Source organism: Setaria italica, chromosome V, assembly GCF_000263155.2.
Source record: "Setaria italica strain Yugu1 chromosome V, Setaria_italica_v2.0, whole genome shotgun sequence".
Taxonomy (NCBI): domain Eukaryota; kingdom Viridiplantae; phylum Streptophyta; class Magnoliopsida; order Poales; family Poaceae; genus Setaria; species Setaria italica.
Window position 1 is genome coordinate 39,242,274 of NC_028454.1, and position 13,888 is coordinate 39,256,161.

Below are 13,888 nucleotides of genomic sequence, written 5' to 3' on the forward strand. Positions count from 1 at the left end.
CCCCCCCCCCCCCCCCCCCCCCCCCGGGGCTCATTTCTCATTTACCGTAGAAACCATGTAGCACAGAAGTAGAAAACATAGCGTGCGCCCCTTTTAAGTTTTATCTGCTAAGCGGCTGAACCCCGTATTTCTAAGCGAAAATAATTATGGCTAGTTTGGCAGGGCTCCGGCTCTTCTGAAAACGGCTCCAGCTCTAGCTTCTCTGGTGGAGTGGCTTCTCCGACTCTGGCTCCTTCTCTTGGAAAACCGTTTGGCAAAACGACTCTTCCGTGTAATTTAAATTGGTTAGATAAGGTGAAATACCCATAATACCCTTTCCTTTTCTTTTTTTCTTTTCTTCCTTCTTTCTTTTCTCCTCCTTCACTGTCCTTTTCTCTTTCTTCGTTATCTGCCTCCCACCGCCGGCACACCCCCAGCCCCTGCCAGCCTACTCCCGGTGTCCCGCCGCCGCCTCCCGCGGCTGGCCCCCACCTCCCGCCGTCGCCTCCCGGTCGTTTCCGCCCCCGCCTCCCGGCCGTCTCCGACTCCCACCGCCTCCCGCCCCCGTCGGCCCGCCCCCACCTCCCGTCGTCCCCGTCGGCCGCCTCATCCTTCCTCCAATCCACCAGTCCATCCCAACCCCATCTGCTCCGCTGCCGTTGGTGCCCACAGCACGCTCCGCCGTCGTCATTGCTCCTCACCATCGTGCGCCGCCGCTGGTGCTGGTTCCAGGCAAGGCGCACACGAGGAGGGGAGCGAGATGCGGAGATAGGGCGAGTGCCTTCTCTTTTTCTCCCTTTGGCTTGGCTCCACCAAAAACGGCTTCGGAAGCCTTTTTGGAGCTCTACCAAAGGAGCCCTTAGAATTCTCGAGCACCAAAACAGCACAGAACCGGCTTATCATAAAATCCTACTTAAATAAGCGAGTTTAAGAAAAGTTCAAGAAAAGCGGAACCATACATAACCTGAGGCTTGATCGGTGTCGCGACCAGGGCGGATCTAGAGTAATCTTTAAGGAAGGGTACACTTTAAGATAGATTACCAAATTTATAGCATGATGAAAATTTGTTGACTCCTTTAGCATAAAAATTTGAGTGGGGCTCTTTGCCCTCACTTACCTCTACAAAGATCCGTCCCTGATCACAACTCGCGAAGCAGTTACTATCGATGGTAAATGAGGTATAACGGCTGGCCAAAGCACAGACACATAACACGTTATCCTGACATCTTCGGCCACTTTGAATAAGATTGGTTTGTTATAAATCAATTCAATGCCAATCTTTTAGCTTTTAGATCGAGATCCAACAACTCATACATACCTTTGTCCATTCCCCAGTCTCCTCACTTTTGCAGTCAAATTTCGACTGCTGAATTCAGGTACGCATCAAGTTCTTAGGTTGCTAAATTCACGGTTGTTGCCCACAAACAAGCCGCGACGTCTCCAATAGGACTTGGCTCTACTACCCCACGTGCCAAACATGCCTCATGTATGTCCTTCTACAACCCAACCCGCTGCACTACTACTACTATGCAGATATATTTCGACATCACCTAGAGAGTACGGTGAATCCGACCTAACCCTAACGATATACAAACACTAGCATTGAATACTAACCTTTTTAGAGCTGAAGATGGAGTCTACGACCACCGAAGACAAAGATGATGGGATCTGATCTCGTTGGACTTGGAGAGGAGGGTAAGACCATAAGAGCCGATTGAAGATAGAGTCGGAGCAAGCCAAAGATGTAACACAAAATCAGATCTTGTTGGAGTTGGAGAATAGGGCAAAAGGCAGCGACGGCGGCGGGGAGTGGGGGGGGGGGGGATGGGGGAAGAAAATATATATAATGAGGGTGTGGTGAGGAAGAGGTGGAAAAGGGTGGATGGAGAAGGGTGTTGGAAGGGCATCTTATAATAAATAAGATTATCTCCTTTTATCATTAAGAACATCTCCAACAACTCCCCATTCTCCAATCCAACTATTATATTGGGAGAGTTACTGAAAAAAAATAGTACTCCGGCAAACTCCCTTTATCTTCCCCCTTTGTGACTCTCCAATTGAGATGAGATTATTGGAAGACTGCTAAAGCAACTCTTTTAATAACAATGAAAGTGATATTAGGATGTCCTAGTTAACTATTTTTTTGGGAAATATTTATTGGAAGGCTGCTGGTTGGATTAGACTAAGAATATTAAGAAATTTGGGCCAAGAAATAAGTAAAGCGTGTCAAGATCGAAAGAATTAGTATATAGTTAGCTGCGGGTGTCCCCATTTAAACTACGCCACTACCTGTATCCCATGAGAATTTGGGGTGAGAAATTAAGAATTAATCTACCCACTGCTAGAGCTACTCAATTCTCATAATCGCTGCAACTGTAAGCGTCCATTGTGCACAGGAGGAGACTAACGGGCGCAGCGACTGTGAGATGAAAACGTTTGATATGTGCTTGCTGCTCATGTGGGATGAATCTACTTGAAAAGATGGTTCGGGGAATGGGAAGACAACTAAGCAGGAGAGCTGCCGATTATATTAAAGGGAAAATGAATCTAGACCGGACGATACAACCAATGAAAAAAAACCCGACCAGTTGGATTGGGGCGTCAACACGCACCACACACTCCTCAACTCAAACAAACAACAAAGACGGGTTGGATTGGAGCATCAACCCACGCCGAACTCAACTCATCTCCACAATTTTGGCCTCCCGGATTAGAACATCGACATGAGCCGCAACAACTCTAGCCGGTCGGATTGGGATATCGACACAAACCGCATAATACCATCACACTACTCAACTTGCCCAAAGCAAATGGCCCCAGGCACCACAACTTGCTGCAACTCCACACCAACCGACCCTTTTTTTTTTCCTTTTTCTTTTTCTTTCTACTTTCTAAGCTGAATCTTCCGGGCAAGATTGAGCAGATATGGTAGCCTCCAAGGTGATGCCTCCAACGAGGAATACGACACCAATGGCGCCGCCGTCACCTAACCAACGCGATCGAGGTTTTCATCCAGGAAGAACTCATAGCTTTAAGGACTAAGGCCAAACCGATGGACGCCTCCAAGGAGGTAAACGGCACTCGAGAGCGTCGTCGCCATCATCCAGTCATGGCCGAAAGCTTTCGCTTCAGGCTTAGTCCCTAATGCATGCTGCCGAGAGTAGGCCGTCCTTGCTAGCAATCGAACAAACTCACCAGGAAGGTCGAGCTGTGCCATTTGCCACCCGAAGCCATTCCCTTGCAAGGAGCCGAGGAAGAATGCCACCACCAGGGACTGCGAGCACGCGCCAGCCACACCACCATGGCGCTGCGGACGCGCCCCCACTCGGCCGTCGCCAGCCACGGCACCATGGCGCCACTGGGCACCTGAACAAGCCGCCACCGACCACGCCACCATGGCGCCACCGATGCATCTTCGCGCGTATCGACCCACCAAAGCAGTAGCCACGACGCCATCTTGCAACACAGCAGCAGCTACCCGTGTCCCTAGGCGTTGGTGATGGGCGCGGGCATCCCCGTTGTCACCAGCCGACCCCGCACGCGCGCAGGCATCCTCACTGCAGGCACCATGAGCCAGCTCGCTGTCGCCTGCCAGCGCTAGCTCGGAGGCCAACAGGGACACCGCGACAGGGGGAAAGGCCGGATCCGGCCAGGGGAGACGCGGATCCGTCCACCCCAAGCACAGATCGGGAGTTGTCGGCAGCCACGCTGTGAAGCTGCAAGAGCCAGCCGCCGCGCCACCGTAACTGCCACGGGAAGATGCATAAGGGAAAAAGAAGAGAAGGAGAGAGGGAAAAAGAGGGGAGGCGAGGGGAGAGGAGGGTGGGAGGGGCCGCCGCTGGCCGGCAACGACGACGGTGGCCAGCTAGTGAGGGTGGTGGCGCTTTTTTTTTCTAACGCGCGGAGCGCCCTCGTGCCGCCTAGGGAGGACGACGCGAGGGCATGATCGAGTTTCAGTTTTGAACCCAAGACAGATATAATCGTATTCTCAAAAAAGATTAGAGAACATAGAGAGAAGAAATAATCTCTAAAGAAGGAACACATCCAGATCATATGTATCTCAAGAGATTAAAAATAGATATTAAGATAGCAAAGCACTCTATTAACATACCTTTGGAATTGCAATTGAATCTTGATCTTTTCCCTTGTCGCCTTCCTGCTGCAATTTGATATAGATCAGATCAAAGCACCTCCAAGGCTTTGAAGTGTTCTTGATGTGATCAGACCTTATCCCTTGTTGCCTTCCAACTGCATGCCTCACTTTTGATATGGATCAGATCAAGCAGCCCCAAGGTTTTTGAAGGGTTCTTGATATGATCAAGATCAAGTCCCTTCAATGCCAATTTCTTTTGGCACTTGGTCACCTTGATGACAATGGAAAAACCCTAGCACCTGCTGACCTTTGATTATGGGGAAGGGTACCATGGAACCCAATCTTGCATATTTATAGGCCAGGAAACCACCCATAGATTTTTTTTTTATGGGAAACTGCCTCTAGATCTGTTGGGCCAATCAGAATCCTATACCAACTAGAATTGTATCCTCATGAAGCCCAAAGAAGGAAGTTATCTTCAAGGATCTGATGGGCCAAAGCAGAGTCCAAGTCCAGCACATGATGAAACCTTGGGCAAGAAAGGTAGTTTCTTGATATGGCCTTTTTGGTTTGGATCTGATGTCAACCATACCATATATTTCTCTCTCCCTGGCATGTGGTGGTTGTGTTTTCAGATCATGACCTGGCCACATATAGTAACAGATCATAACAGATCCCAGTTCAAAACTTCAAATGCATCTATCTGAATTCCACAAACGTGTACTGCAAGGACACATTTTCTACCCTACTCGGAACCGAGTTCGGCGGAGATACTACTGAACCGACCGACGGCCTCGGGCGGGAGAAAAACCGACTACTAAATGGGCCTTCTCTTGTAGCAGCAGTACGGCCCACGTGTGGCCCAACCTGCCCGACCCAACAATGCCAACGCTAGGCCAGCAGCAGCCGGCCAGCCGAGCACCACCCGGCCCTCCCGCGCTCTCTCTCGGCCGCCCTGATTCCAATCCAAACCCGCCGCGTCGCCGCCGGCGCCGGCGCCGGCTCGCACCCCTGCTCCCTGCCCCATGTTCCTTTTTACTACTCACCGTCACACCACCCGCGAGCTCCTCAACGCCCTCCGCGGGGGTGGGGCCGCCTGCCCGTCCTCGGCACTCCACCTCTACTCCCAATTCCGCCTCCGGCTCCGCCCCTCGGACCCATCCCACCTCGCCCGGCGCGCCGCCGTGGTCACCCTTAGGCCGCTCACGGCCGCCTCCTCCCTCCCGCTCATCTCCCACTTCCACGGCCACCTACTCAGGTCCAACCTCCTCGCCTACCCCCAAATCGCCTCTTCGCTCCTCCGCTCCTACTCGCTCCTCTCCCCGCCATCCGCCCACCAGCTGTTCGATCAAATACCCCCCGCCACCCGCAACACCTACGTCCTCAACGTCATGCTGTCGTCGCTGTGCCGCTCCTCCGACCTCGATTCCGCGCGCGCATTCTTCGATGACATCCCCGACAAGGACATCGTGTGTTGGTCCACCATGCTCGCTTGCTATTTCTCACGTGGTCGCCTCGCTGACGGGTTTGCCTTCTTCCGTTCGGTGACATTCACTACCGACATTGCTGTGGATGATGTCATGCTCGCCACCCTCCTCACAGCCTGCACTTCAGCTGGCTTGCTGCCGCCGTTCTGCAGGGCCATTCACGGTTATGCTATACGCTGCGCCATCCCTCCTAGTATGCACCTTGGGACGGCGCTCATTGATGGCTACACCAAGGCCGGCCGCCTTGACTATGCTTCCCGTGTGTTTGCTCTCGTGCCTCATAGGAATGTTATACACTGGACAGCTATGATCTGTGGTATGGCTTCGCATCTGTGCAATAACGAGGCTGTTCAGCTGTTTGAGGAAATGTGTCAAAGAAGAGTGCAACCAAATGAGATGACATTCACAGCCGCGCTCAGGGCATGTGTGAATGCTGGGCTGGTGGAGAAAGGTAGGGATTTCTTTAAGCTTATGGTTGACAGATATTGCCTTGAGCCAAACATACATCACTACGGGTGCATGGTTGATCTCTATGCCAAGGCAGGGCTGTTGGAGGATGCTTATGAGGTTATAAAAAACATGAAAGTGGAACCAAATGTCATCATCTGGACATCACTGCTGACGGCATGCAAGGAGTTCAAGAATTTTGAGATTGCTGTGGAGGGAATTGAGAAAGCATTGGCCCTGGGGATATCTGATGAAAACACTGGATTATATATGCTGATAACAGACCTTTATGCTATGGGTGGACGGTGGGATGGTGTGATAAAGATTAGGAGGTTGATGCAGGAGCATAATGTGTGGAAGAACAGAGGCTTGAGCTCTATTAAGGTGGACGAACCCCAGGGTTTGTCATCTGCTGCACCCAGTTGATTCTTAACTTGGTTTCATACCTTTCAATTTTTTTGCGGAATGGTGAAGAGTGGACTCTTTGATTTGTCTTGTGGGGGAGGTATTCAGACTCAAATCTTTTTGACTATATTGAGATAGTTGATTGTACTTGGTATGGTCTAGTGGTCTGACACATTGGAAGAAGGAACTATGTTATATAGATGATCCGTGTGCATACATACCTTTCAATTTTTTTGCGGAATGGTGAAGAGTGGACTCTTTGATTTGTCTTGTGGGGGAGGTATTCAGACTCAAATCTTTTTGACTATATTGAGATAGTTGATTGTACTTGGTATGGTCTAGTGGGCTGACACATTGGAAGAAGGAACTATGTTATATAGATGATCCGTGTGCATACGAAACACGCTCAATAATTTATCTAAGCAGGCCAAGCTCATTGTTGAATTCCTTGGCTTTTGGATGACTTTGTATGCATTTCTGCAGTCATAGCTCTGTGATTCTGGGCTTTACTCTTCTTACAAGACTGCAGACAGGCCAAGCTTATTGTTGAATTCCTTGGCTTTTGGATGACTTTGTATGCATTTCTGCAGTCATAGCTCTGTGATTCTGGGCTTTACTCTTCTTACGAGACTGCAGACAGGCCAAGCTCATTGTTGAATTCCTTGGCTTTTGGATGACTTTGTATGCATTTCTGCAGTCATAGCTCTGTGATCCTGGGCTTTACTCTTCTTACAAGACTGCAGATGATAGATGAGGAAATTTGAGCGAGTTGCTGCTTGTGATTTTCATAAGCTTTTGCCGATGGCCTTTCAAAAAATAACCAATGGAAATTAGCATTTGGGTTTCATCTCCCACTATAGCCAATAAAATACGCAATCATTTATTCAGGTGATTTTGTTGGTAACAGTTTCCAGCTCCCAGTGTTAGTAATACTCTGTCCAAGTGCCATCTCTGCTACTCTGTCTTTTGAACAATAGGGTAGGGTTCAATTTTTTTTCATGTGCTACATTCACCAATATTCGTATATGCTACTTGGAATTACTTGGTAGACTGGTGACCTGGAATTCTGTTTTGTATATTTATTTTTTGAACGAAATCTTTAGTATATTTATTAGTTGTATCTGCATCAAAAGTGTTCGCATGGGAAACATCATATTGCTGCAGATACAAATTTCAGAACTTTTTTTGGCTGAGAATCAGTATTTGCCTCTCGGGTGCCCTTTTTTTTTTTCTGTTCATCGGCAGTCATCCCAGCTAGACGAAAAAAATAATCATGAGTATATCTATGCATATATTATATGAAGAGATAATTTATTTGCAAGGTTTTCTTGTGCTTTCAGTAGCGTTATCGACTATCGGACTAGCCCTTTTAGAAGCTTGTTGTTTGGATACTGGATTACTCTGGGAAAATTTAGTTCACGAATCTTGATGGAGGCAACTGTTCTAGATCCGTGAGGCTCCAAATTCAAGACTTGAAATTTAGCCGAAACTTCGATGGAAACTTTGCACTGGAACAGGACTGAAAAAATAGCCCGAAACCCGAAACTTTTTCTGGAACTCACGATTGCTAAACTGAAACTTTCTCAGCTCAGACATGTTTGAAAATTCACCCTCATGCTACGCCCTAAACCTGAAACTGGACGCGGCTGGTCAGTTTCCTCTTATCTTGTTGATACTGATACCAATATATACGACTTATCGGTCACACACCCTTTGCAATGGCATCTCGCCCAGGTGTTGTGCTACTCTTGTACGTCAGCTCCTCAGTTGATATCATGTACTGGTGGACACGGCGTTCACGCCAAGTCACGTTTATAATTTTGATCCAATAACTGCAGGTTGTTTTCAGCATCATGCTTGGAGCTGAAATAATATGCCGAGATGTTCAGGATCGTTGAGCCGTGGCGAACCGGTTGATCCACTGGCCAACGGAAACTCCGCCTTCAATCGTCGTCCCCATCTGAAAACTACCGCCCGTCGCGACGACACATTAATGCGCCTCCGGGCTCGTTCCGCGGCCTAACGTTGGCGCGCGCACCGGCCGTGGTGCACGTGTTCCGCCATCGACCTGCCCGCGCGTTCGGTTGAGACATCATCGCAAAGCCGAAGCTCGCCGTAGGATGATCCATCAACCTGGCAACGTCGTAAAGGCTGTGGCTTGCTGGCTGTAACTCGGGTTCATATAAGGCCTCTGGTGATGGCGACGGCCGGACAAGGAGAGGAATCGGCAGCTCCGCCCGTTCCCACGGCGGCTCGCTATCGGCGCGACGTGCAGCTCCAACCCATCCCGCGGACGCCGCTAGAGATATCGTATCTCTCAATGCCTCCGCTCCCGCGCCGAGATGCGTCCGCCGTGACGCCTTCTTGCTAAGTGCCCTCCGTCCACACGGGCGCGATCGAGAGGAGACGTGCCGTTGGCGTCGCTGCGGCCCGGGCCCGGGATATAAGCTCTGGCTCCAGGCACAATTCGTGCTTTCGGCCGCAGGCAGCAGCCACACACGCGCGCGGGCAGTTGCGATGGGGCGTTTCTTCAGCTCCGGCGTCGTCCCGCTGCGGCTTGCGCTCCTCCTCGCCCTGCACTGCGCCGCGGTCTCGTGCTCGGCGCCGCCGCCGGAGATGCTGCACGGGAGCTACGCGGGGAAGTCGGAGTTCAGGACGGTGAACCGGAAGGAGCTCGAGTCGTGCCTCAACCCGAGCCCGTACCTGGCGATCAATGTCAGCACCGCCGGCGGCGGGGCGGCAAACCTCCCCGACGAGGCGTTCCTCCAGGTCACCGTCGCCGGCGTCCTCAAGCCCAGCGCCTCCGACTGGGTCGCCATGATCACGCCTTCCAACTCCAGGTGCGTGCATATCACTGCTGATTCAGTCCGATCGTTTTCGTGGAATCGCTCTCTCCGTGAAAGCTGATGCGTGCACGCGCGCAGCGTTTCTGGGTGTCCTCTGAGCGTAGTGAACTACGTGGAGACCGGGGACCTGGCGAATCTTCCGCTTCTGTGCCACTACCCTGTCAAGGTGAGCTTGTTTTTGAGCTTTCGTTTTTGTACTCGCTGGATGTTCCTTAACAAGCTACTAACGGTACTGCTGCCAGTTCTGTATGAGAAGAAAGTGCTAGCTTAACTAAAGTATTGACAACGACATACTAGTCCTCTATCAAGTGCAGCATGTCTACGCGTTTGCCTCCCTTTAATGGGTATATCCGTGCAAGGAGCAGGGATGGCAATCGTACCCGCGGGTACGGGTACCCGTAGCTTTCGTACCCGATGGGTAAGGGTATGGTACGAATTCTTGCCGCGGGCAAGGATATGGACATGAATTCTTGCCTACGGGTAGGACACAGATATACAACCTTACCGCGAGCACCTATCGGGTACCGGAAATATAAGTATTGTGGCCTCATGAACTTATGTCTTTGTAATGTTTATATCTCATTTTTCAAGTGATTGTATAAACTATAAGAATTAATATGTGAGATTGCAAGTTGAAATATGAGAGTGAAATTTTACTTTACATTATCATTAATTGTTGCACTTGCTCAAGAGGAAATATGGAAATACTTAACTGGAAATTGAATGCAATTTTTTTCATCCAAGTATAAAGTAGATCATGAAGTGAAGACAACACAATAGAAAACAAAGTGTTTAGTTCTTCTATTTACGTTAGCTGTGTGGATGGTAAAACAAAGTGTTTAGTTCTCCTATTTACGTTAGCTGTGTGGATGGTAGAATCGAATTATAACTGTTTTTAAACTTAGAATGATATATATTTTGTGCTATCATGACCAGACCCGATAGGTACGAGCACGGTACGAGATCTTACCTTTTCAAGGGTATGGGCACAACTTGAGGTTTTAGGTATTCTCGCGGGCAGGTATTTGCTCTACCCGCACCTTGCCCGACCCGTTGCCGTAGGGAGCATGGCTAATCAGAATTCTAGATGTAGCGTGGTAGACAAGCCGTGTGTGCATGGTTCAAACAGGCAAAAGACGTAATGTTTAAGGCCGTTCCCATATGTTGGGCTGAGTATACACGGGGCTTCTCAAGCCCAATACTTCTCCGTCGATCAAACCCAGCTGACAAGCGGAAGTGCAGGCCCAGTACCTGACAAGCGACCCCGGCTACATGGGCTGCAAGAACGCGGGCTGCGGGGAGCGCGGCGCGTCCGGCGCCTGCACGGCCCGGACCTGCGCCGCCACGCTCACCTTCCACGTCGTCAACTTCCGCACCGACGTCGAGTTCGTCCTCTTCTCCGGCGGCTTCGAGACGCCGTGCCTCCTCAAGCGCTCCGGCGCGCTCCGTTTCGCCAACCCCGCCAGCCCGCTCTACGGCCACCTCTCCAGCACTGACTCCAAGGCCACCTCGGTGAGCACAGCCATTCCCTGCCCCACCCTGGCCTCTCTGCGAATGCAGGCGTGAGCGGCGCTCATACCTGACTAGAAAATCTGAGCTCTGGAGATTTGGTCTGTATCAGATGAGGCTTACCTGGGTGAGCGGAGACGGGAATCCGCAGCAAGTTCAGTACGGAGACGGCAAGTCTTCTACCTCTGAAGTCGCAACCTTCACGCAGGATGATATGTGCAGTGAGCAGAGTAATCCATATGTTCTACTTATCGCGGAAGAAATACACTGTAAAAGGAAATGTCACCGTGTTTGATTCCTCGTTTCCTGGGACAAAATTGGCTGCGTTCAGGTATCTCCCTGTTGCCGAGCCCTGCCAAGGATTTCGGGTGGCATGACCCCGGCTACATCCATTCGGCCGTCATGACCGGGCTCCAACCCTCTCAGTCCTACACTTACCGTTACGGAAGGTACAGCCTGAATTCTCCTGCAACCAGATCCTTGCAGAAAAAAAATTGATCAGCAATTAGTGGCTTTCTTGTTTGTGCAGTGATTCAGTGGGCTGGAGTGACACGATTAAATTCAGAACTCCACCAGCTGCAGGTTCAGATGAGCTATCCTTCGTGATCTATGGTGATATGGGAAAGGCTCCATTTGACCCATCAGTAGAACACTACATTCAGGTAGGTGAAGTTGCTGCCTCGAAGCACGAAATGCTTAAGCCTGGTAAAAAAATGCTCTGTTTATTTATATGCCGCACATTTGCAGCCTGGATCGATTTCTGTGGCCAAGGCAGTGGCTAAAGAGATCCAAAATGGAAAGGTCGACTCCATCTTTCATATAGGAGACATCAGCTACGCTACGGGCTTCCTGGTGGAATGGGACTTCTTCCTTCACCTCATCACGCCACTTGCTTCTCAAGTTTCATACATGACTGCTATTGGCAATCACGAAAGGTAGATTTTGTAGATTCTCTTTTTTTTTTTCGAAATTATGATTTTGTAGATTCTCAATGATGCATCTTCAGTGCAATTTGAGTACTAGTGAGTTTAAATGGTGACATCTTCTCAGGGATTACGCGAACTCTGCATCTGTGTATGTCACTCCTGATTCAGGTGGCGAATGTGGAGTCGCCTATGAGTCATACTTCCCCATGCCTGCTGTCGGTAAGGACAAGCCATGGTATTCGATTGAGCAAGGGAGCGTTCACTTCATCGTGATGTCTACCGAGCATGAGTGGTCGGAGAAGTCAGAGCAGGTATGTAATTATCTGCACCTTTTTCTTCTTCTGTTTTAAGTCTTGGAAACATAAAATGTTCTCTTACAACTTTGTTGTTTGATTAGTACAATTGGATGGACGAAGATTTGTCATCGATTGACAGATCAAGAACACCATGGGTAATCTTCATCGGGTGAGTGAACTGCTCATTTTTGTTCTGACAATAGCCTGGCTAAAGATTGATCAGGCATCGAAACAGGCCGCAGTATGAGACTTGACCTTTTTGGTTTATTTGTACCCTGGATTCTGGAATCTGTGCTGTGAAATACAAAAAAATAACGTCTGCCATTTCGCTGGCCATTGCAGGCATAGGCCAATGTATTCCTCCCATGGTGGTATACTGCCCAATGTGGATTCCAACTTTGTTGCCTCTGTTGAGCCACTCCTGCTCAACTACCAGGTAAAAAATCATGCTGAAAATTCATAATAGACTGCGCCACATTATTACTAAAAAAGACTAATCACAATATGCTGCCTATAGTGACATGTCTTGGTTATACGGTGAGTAGGTGGATTTGGTTTTCTTCGGCCATGTACACAACTACGAGAGGACCTGTGCAGTATACCAGGAAAACTGCAATGGCATGCCAATGAAGGATGCAAATGGAGTTGACGTCTATGACAACAGCAACTATACCGCACCTGTTCATGCCATTGTTGGAGCAGGAGGGTTCAGCTTGGACAATTTCCCTAACAATGTAAGAGTCACAAGTCTTGTATGTTCTTCAAAACAGGAATCGTTGGCTGTTAACAATGATTCAATTAGCTTTAGGAATTGGGAATTTAACCCTGAATTGAAGTTGACATACGGTTGTTAACATTATTGTTATCATTGTTCAAATATTTAGGGGGAGACCTGGAGCTTATCGAGGGTTTCAGAGTTCGGCTATGCCAGGGTTCATGCCACAAGAACCGACATGCTGGTTCAGGTGAGTTCATCCTGTGTGCTATCTTTCCCTTTATGTTCAAAAGAGTTCATCAAAAGTTGGTTAGATAAAGAAAATGTCACCGTTAAGTACTAACACAAATAACTCCAAAAAAATGTGGAAAAGCCTCCTTTTTTGGTGTTTCTAAATGGTTCTGCATTTGCCGTTGAAGTCTGAACAACTGACACACTGTTTTATTCAGTTTGTAAACTCAAGTACCATGGAGGTCCGGGACCAATTTAAGATTGTGAAGGGATCTACATCAAAGAAGTCCTCAAACCTGACAATTCAACAATAGCTGCTGCCTGCAGCTCATGAGAAAGAAGATTAAACTGAAGCTACTCCTCTCTTTTTTATGTTATACTGTAAATAGTTGCTGAATTACACATTAGTGTATATTCTACGGATACATGTGTACAATGACATTTACATCAATAGACGTTCCTTTACATGTTAGTTCCTTATTATGTTGAAGTAGCCAATAGCCTTGCACAATTGTGCTACTGTGCAGTTGTTTTGCTATACAGTTCAAACATGTATGTTGAAAACAATGGATACACTAGTAAACAAGCAATTCTAGTAATGAAAACAATAGGCACGGCACTATTTAGTATAAAAAACATCCGAATTTGACACCATCAAAATTAATGTAAGTTTTTATATCATTTTTAAAAAAAATCTGATATAAGGACCACTGAGGTCTTTCTTTGCTTTGTTTTTTTTTTAAAATATATTTACAGTGCTGAAGTCCCTGTCCAAGATACACAGGCAGCTAAGGTCTAAGGAGAACCATATGGTTGATAACCATACTTATATTATTTACACTGTAGCAATCCATACAAAACACAAAAGATGAAGCTACAATTTGGTACGTCACAGATTGTGCTGTCAAAATCTCTCAAACCATCTTATCCCTGCGTCTATTTTCGCTACCGTTT

At 48.5% G+C, this 13,888-nt stretch overlaps 2 protein-coding genes across 3 annotated transcripts; both read left to right on the plus strand.

Moving 5' to 3' along the window:
• Nucleotides 1-5,000: 5,000 nt before the first annotated feature.
• On the plus strand, nt 5,001-6,897 carry LOC101754755 (pentatricopeptide repeat-containing protein At1g33350). The gene is made up of 2 exons (XM_022826412.1): nt 5,001-6,448; nt 6,629-6,897. The coding sequence occupies exon 1, from the start codon at nt 5,098-5,100 to the stop codon at nt 6,430-6,432; it is 1,335 nt and encodes a 444-aa protein (XP_022682147.1). The 5' UTR covers nt 5,001-5,097; the 3' UTR covers nt 6,433-6,448; nt 6,629-6,897.
• Nucleotides 6,898-8,645: 1,748 nt separating this feature from the next.
• On the plus strand, nt 8,646-13,417 carry LOC101755162 (probable inactive purple acid phosphatase 27). Of its 2 annotated transcripts, none has more exons than XM_004970204.4 (13): nt 8,646-9,251; nt 9,336-9,423; nt 10,500-10,769; nt 10,879-10,996; nt 11,098-11,215; nt 11,296-11,428; nt 11,514-11,701; nt 11,817-12,003; nt 12,090-12,157; nt 12,331-12,424; nt 12,534-12,722; nt 12,873-12,953; nt 13,153-13,417. In XM_004970204.4, the coding sequence occupies exons 1-13, from the start codon at nt 8,929-8,931 to the stop codon at nt 13,246-13,248; spliced, it is 1,953 nt and encodes a 650-aa protein (XP_004970261.1). In that variant the 5' UTR covers nt 8,646-8,928; the 3' UTR covers nt 13,249-13,417. The 2 variants fall into 2 exon arrangements, with proteins under 2 accessions (XP_004970261.1, XP_004970262.1); XM_004970205.3 differs by having other exon boundaries at nt 10,879-10,987.
• Nucleotides 13,418-13,888: the final 471 nt, after the last annotated feature.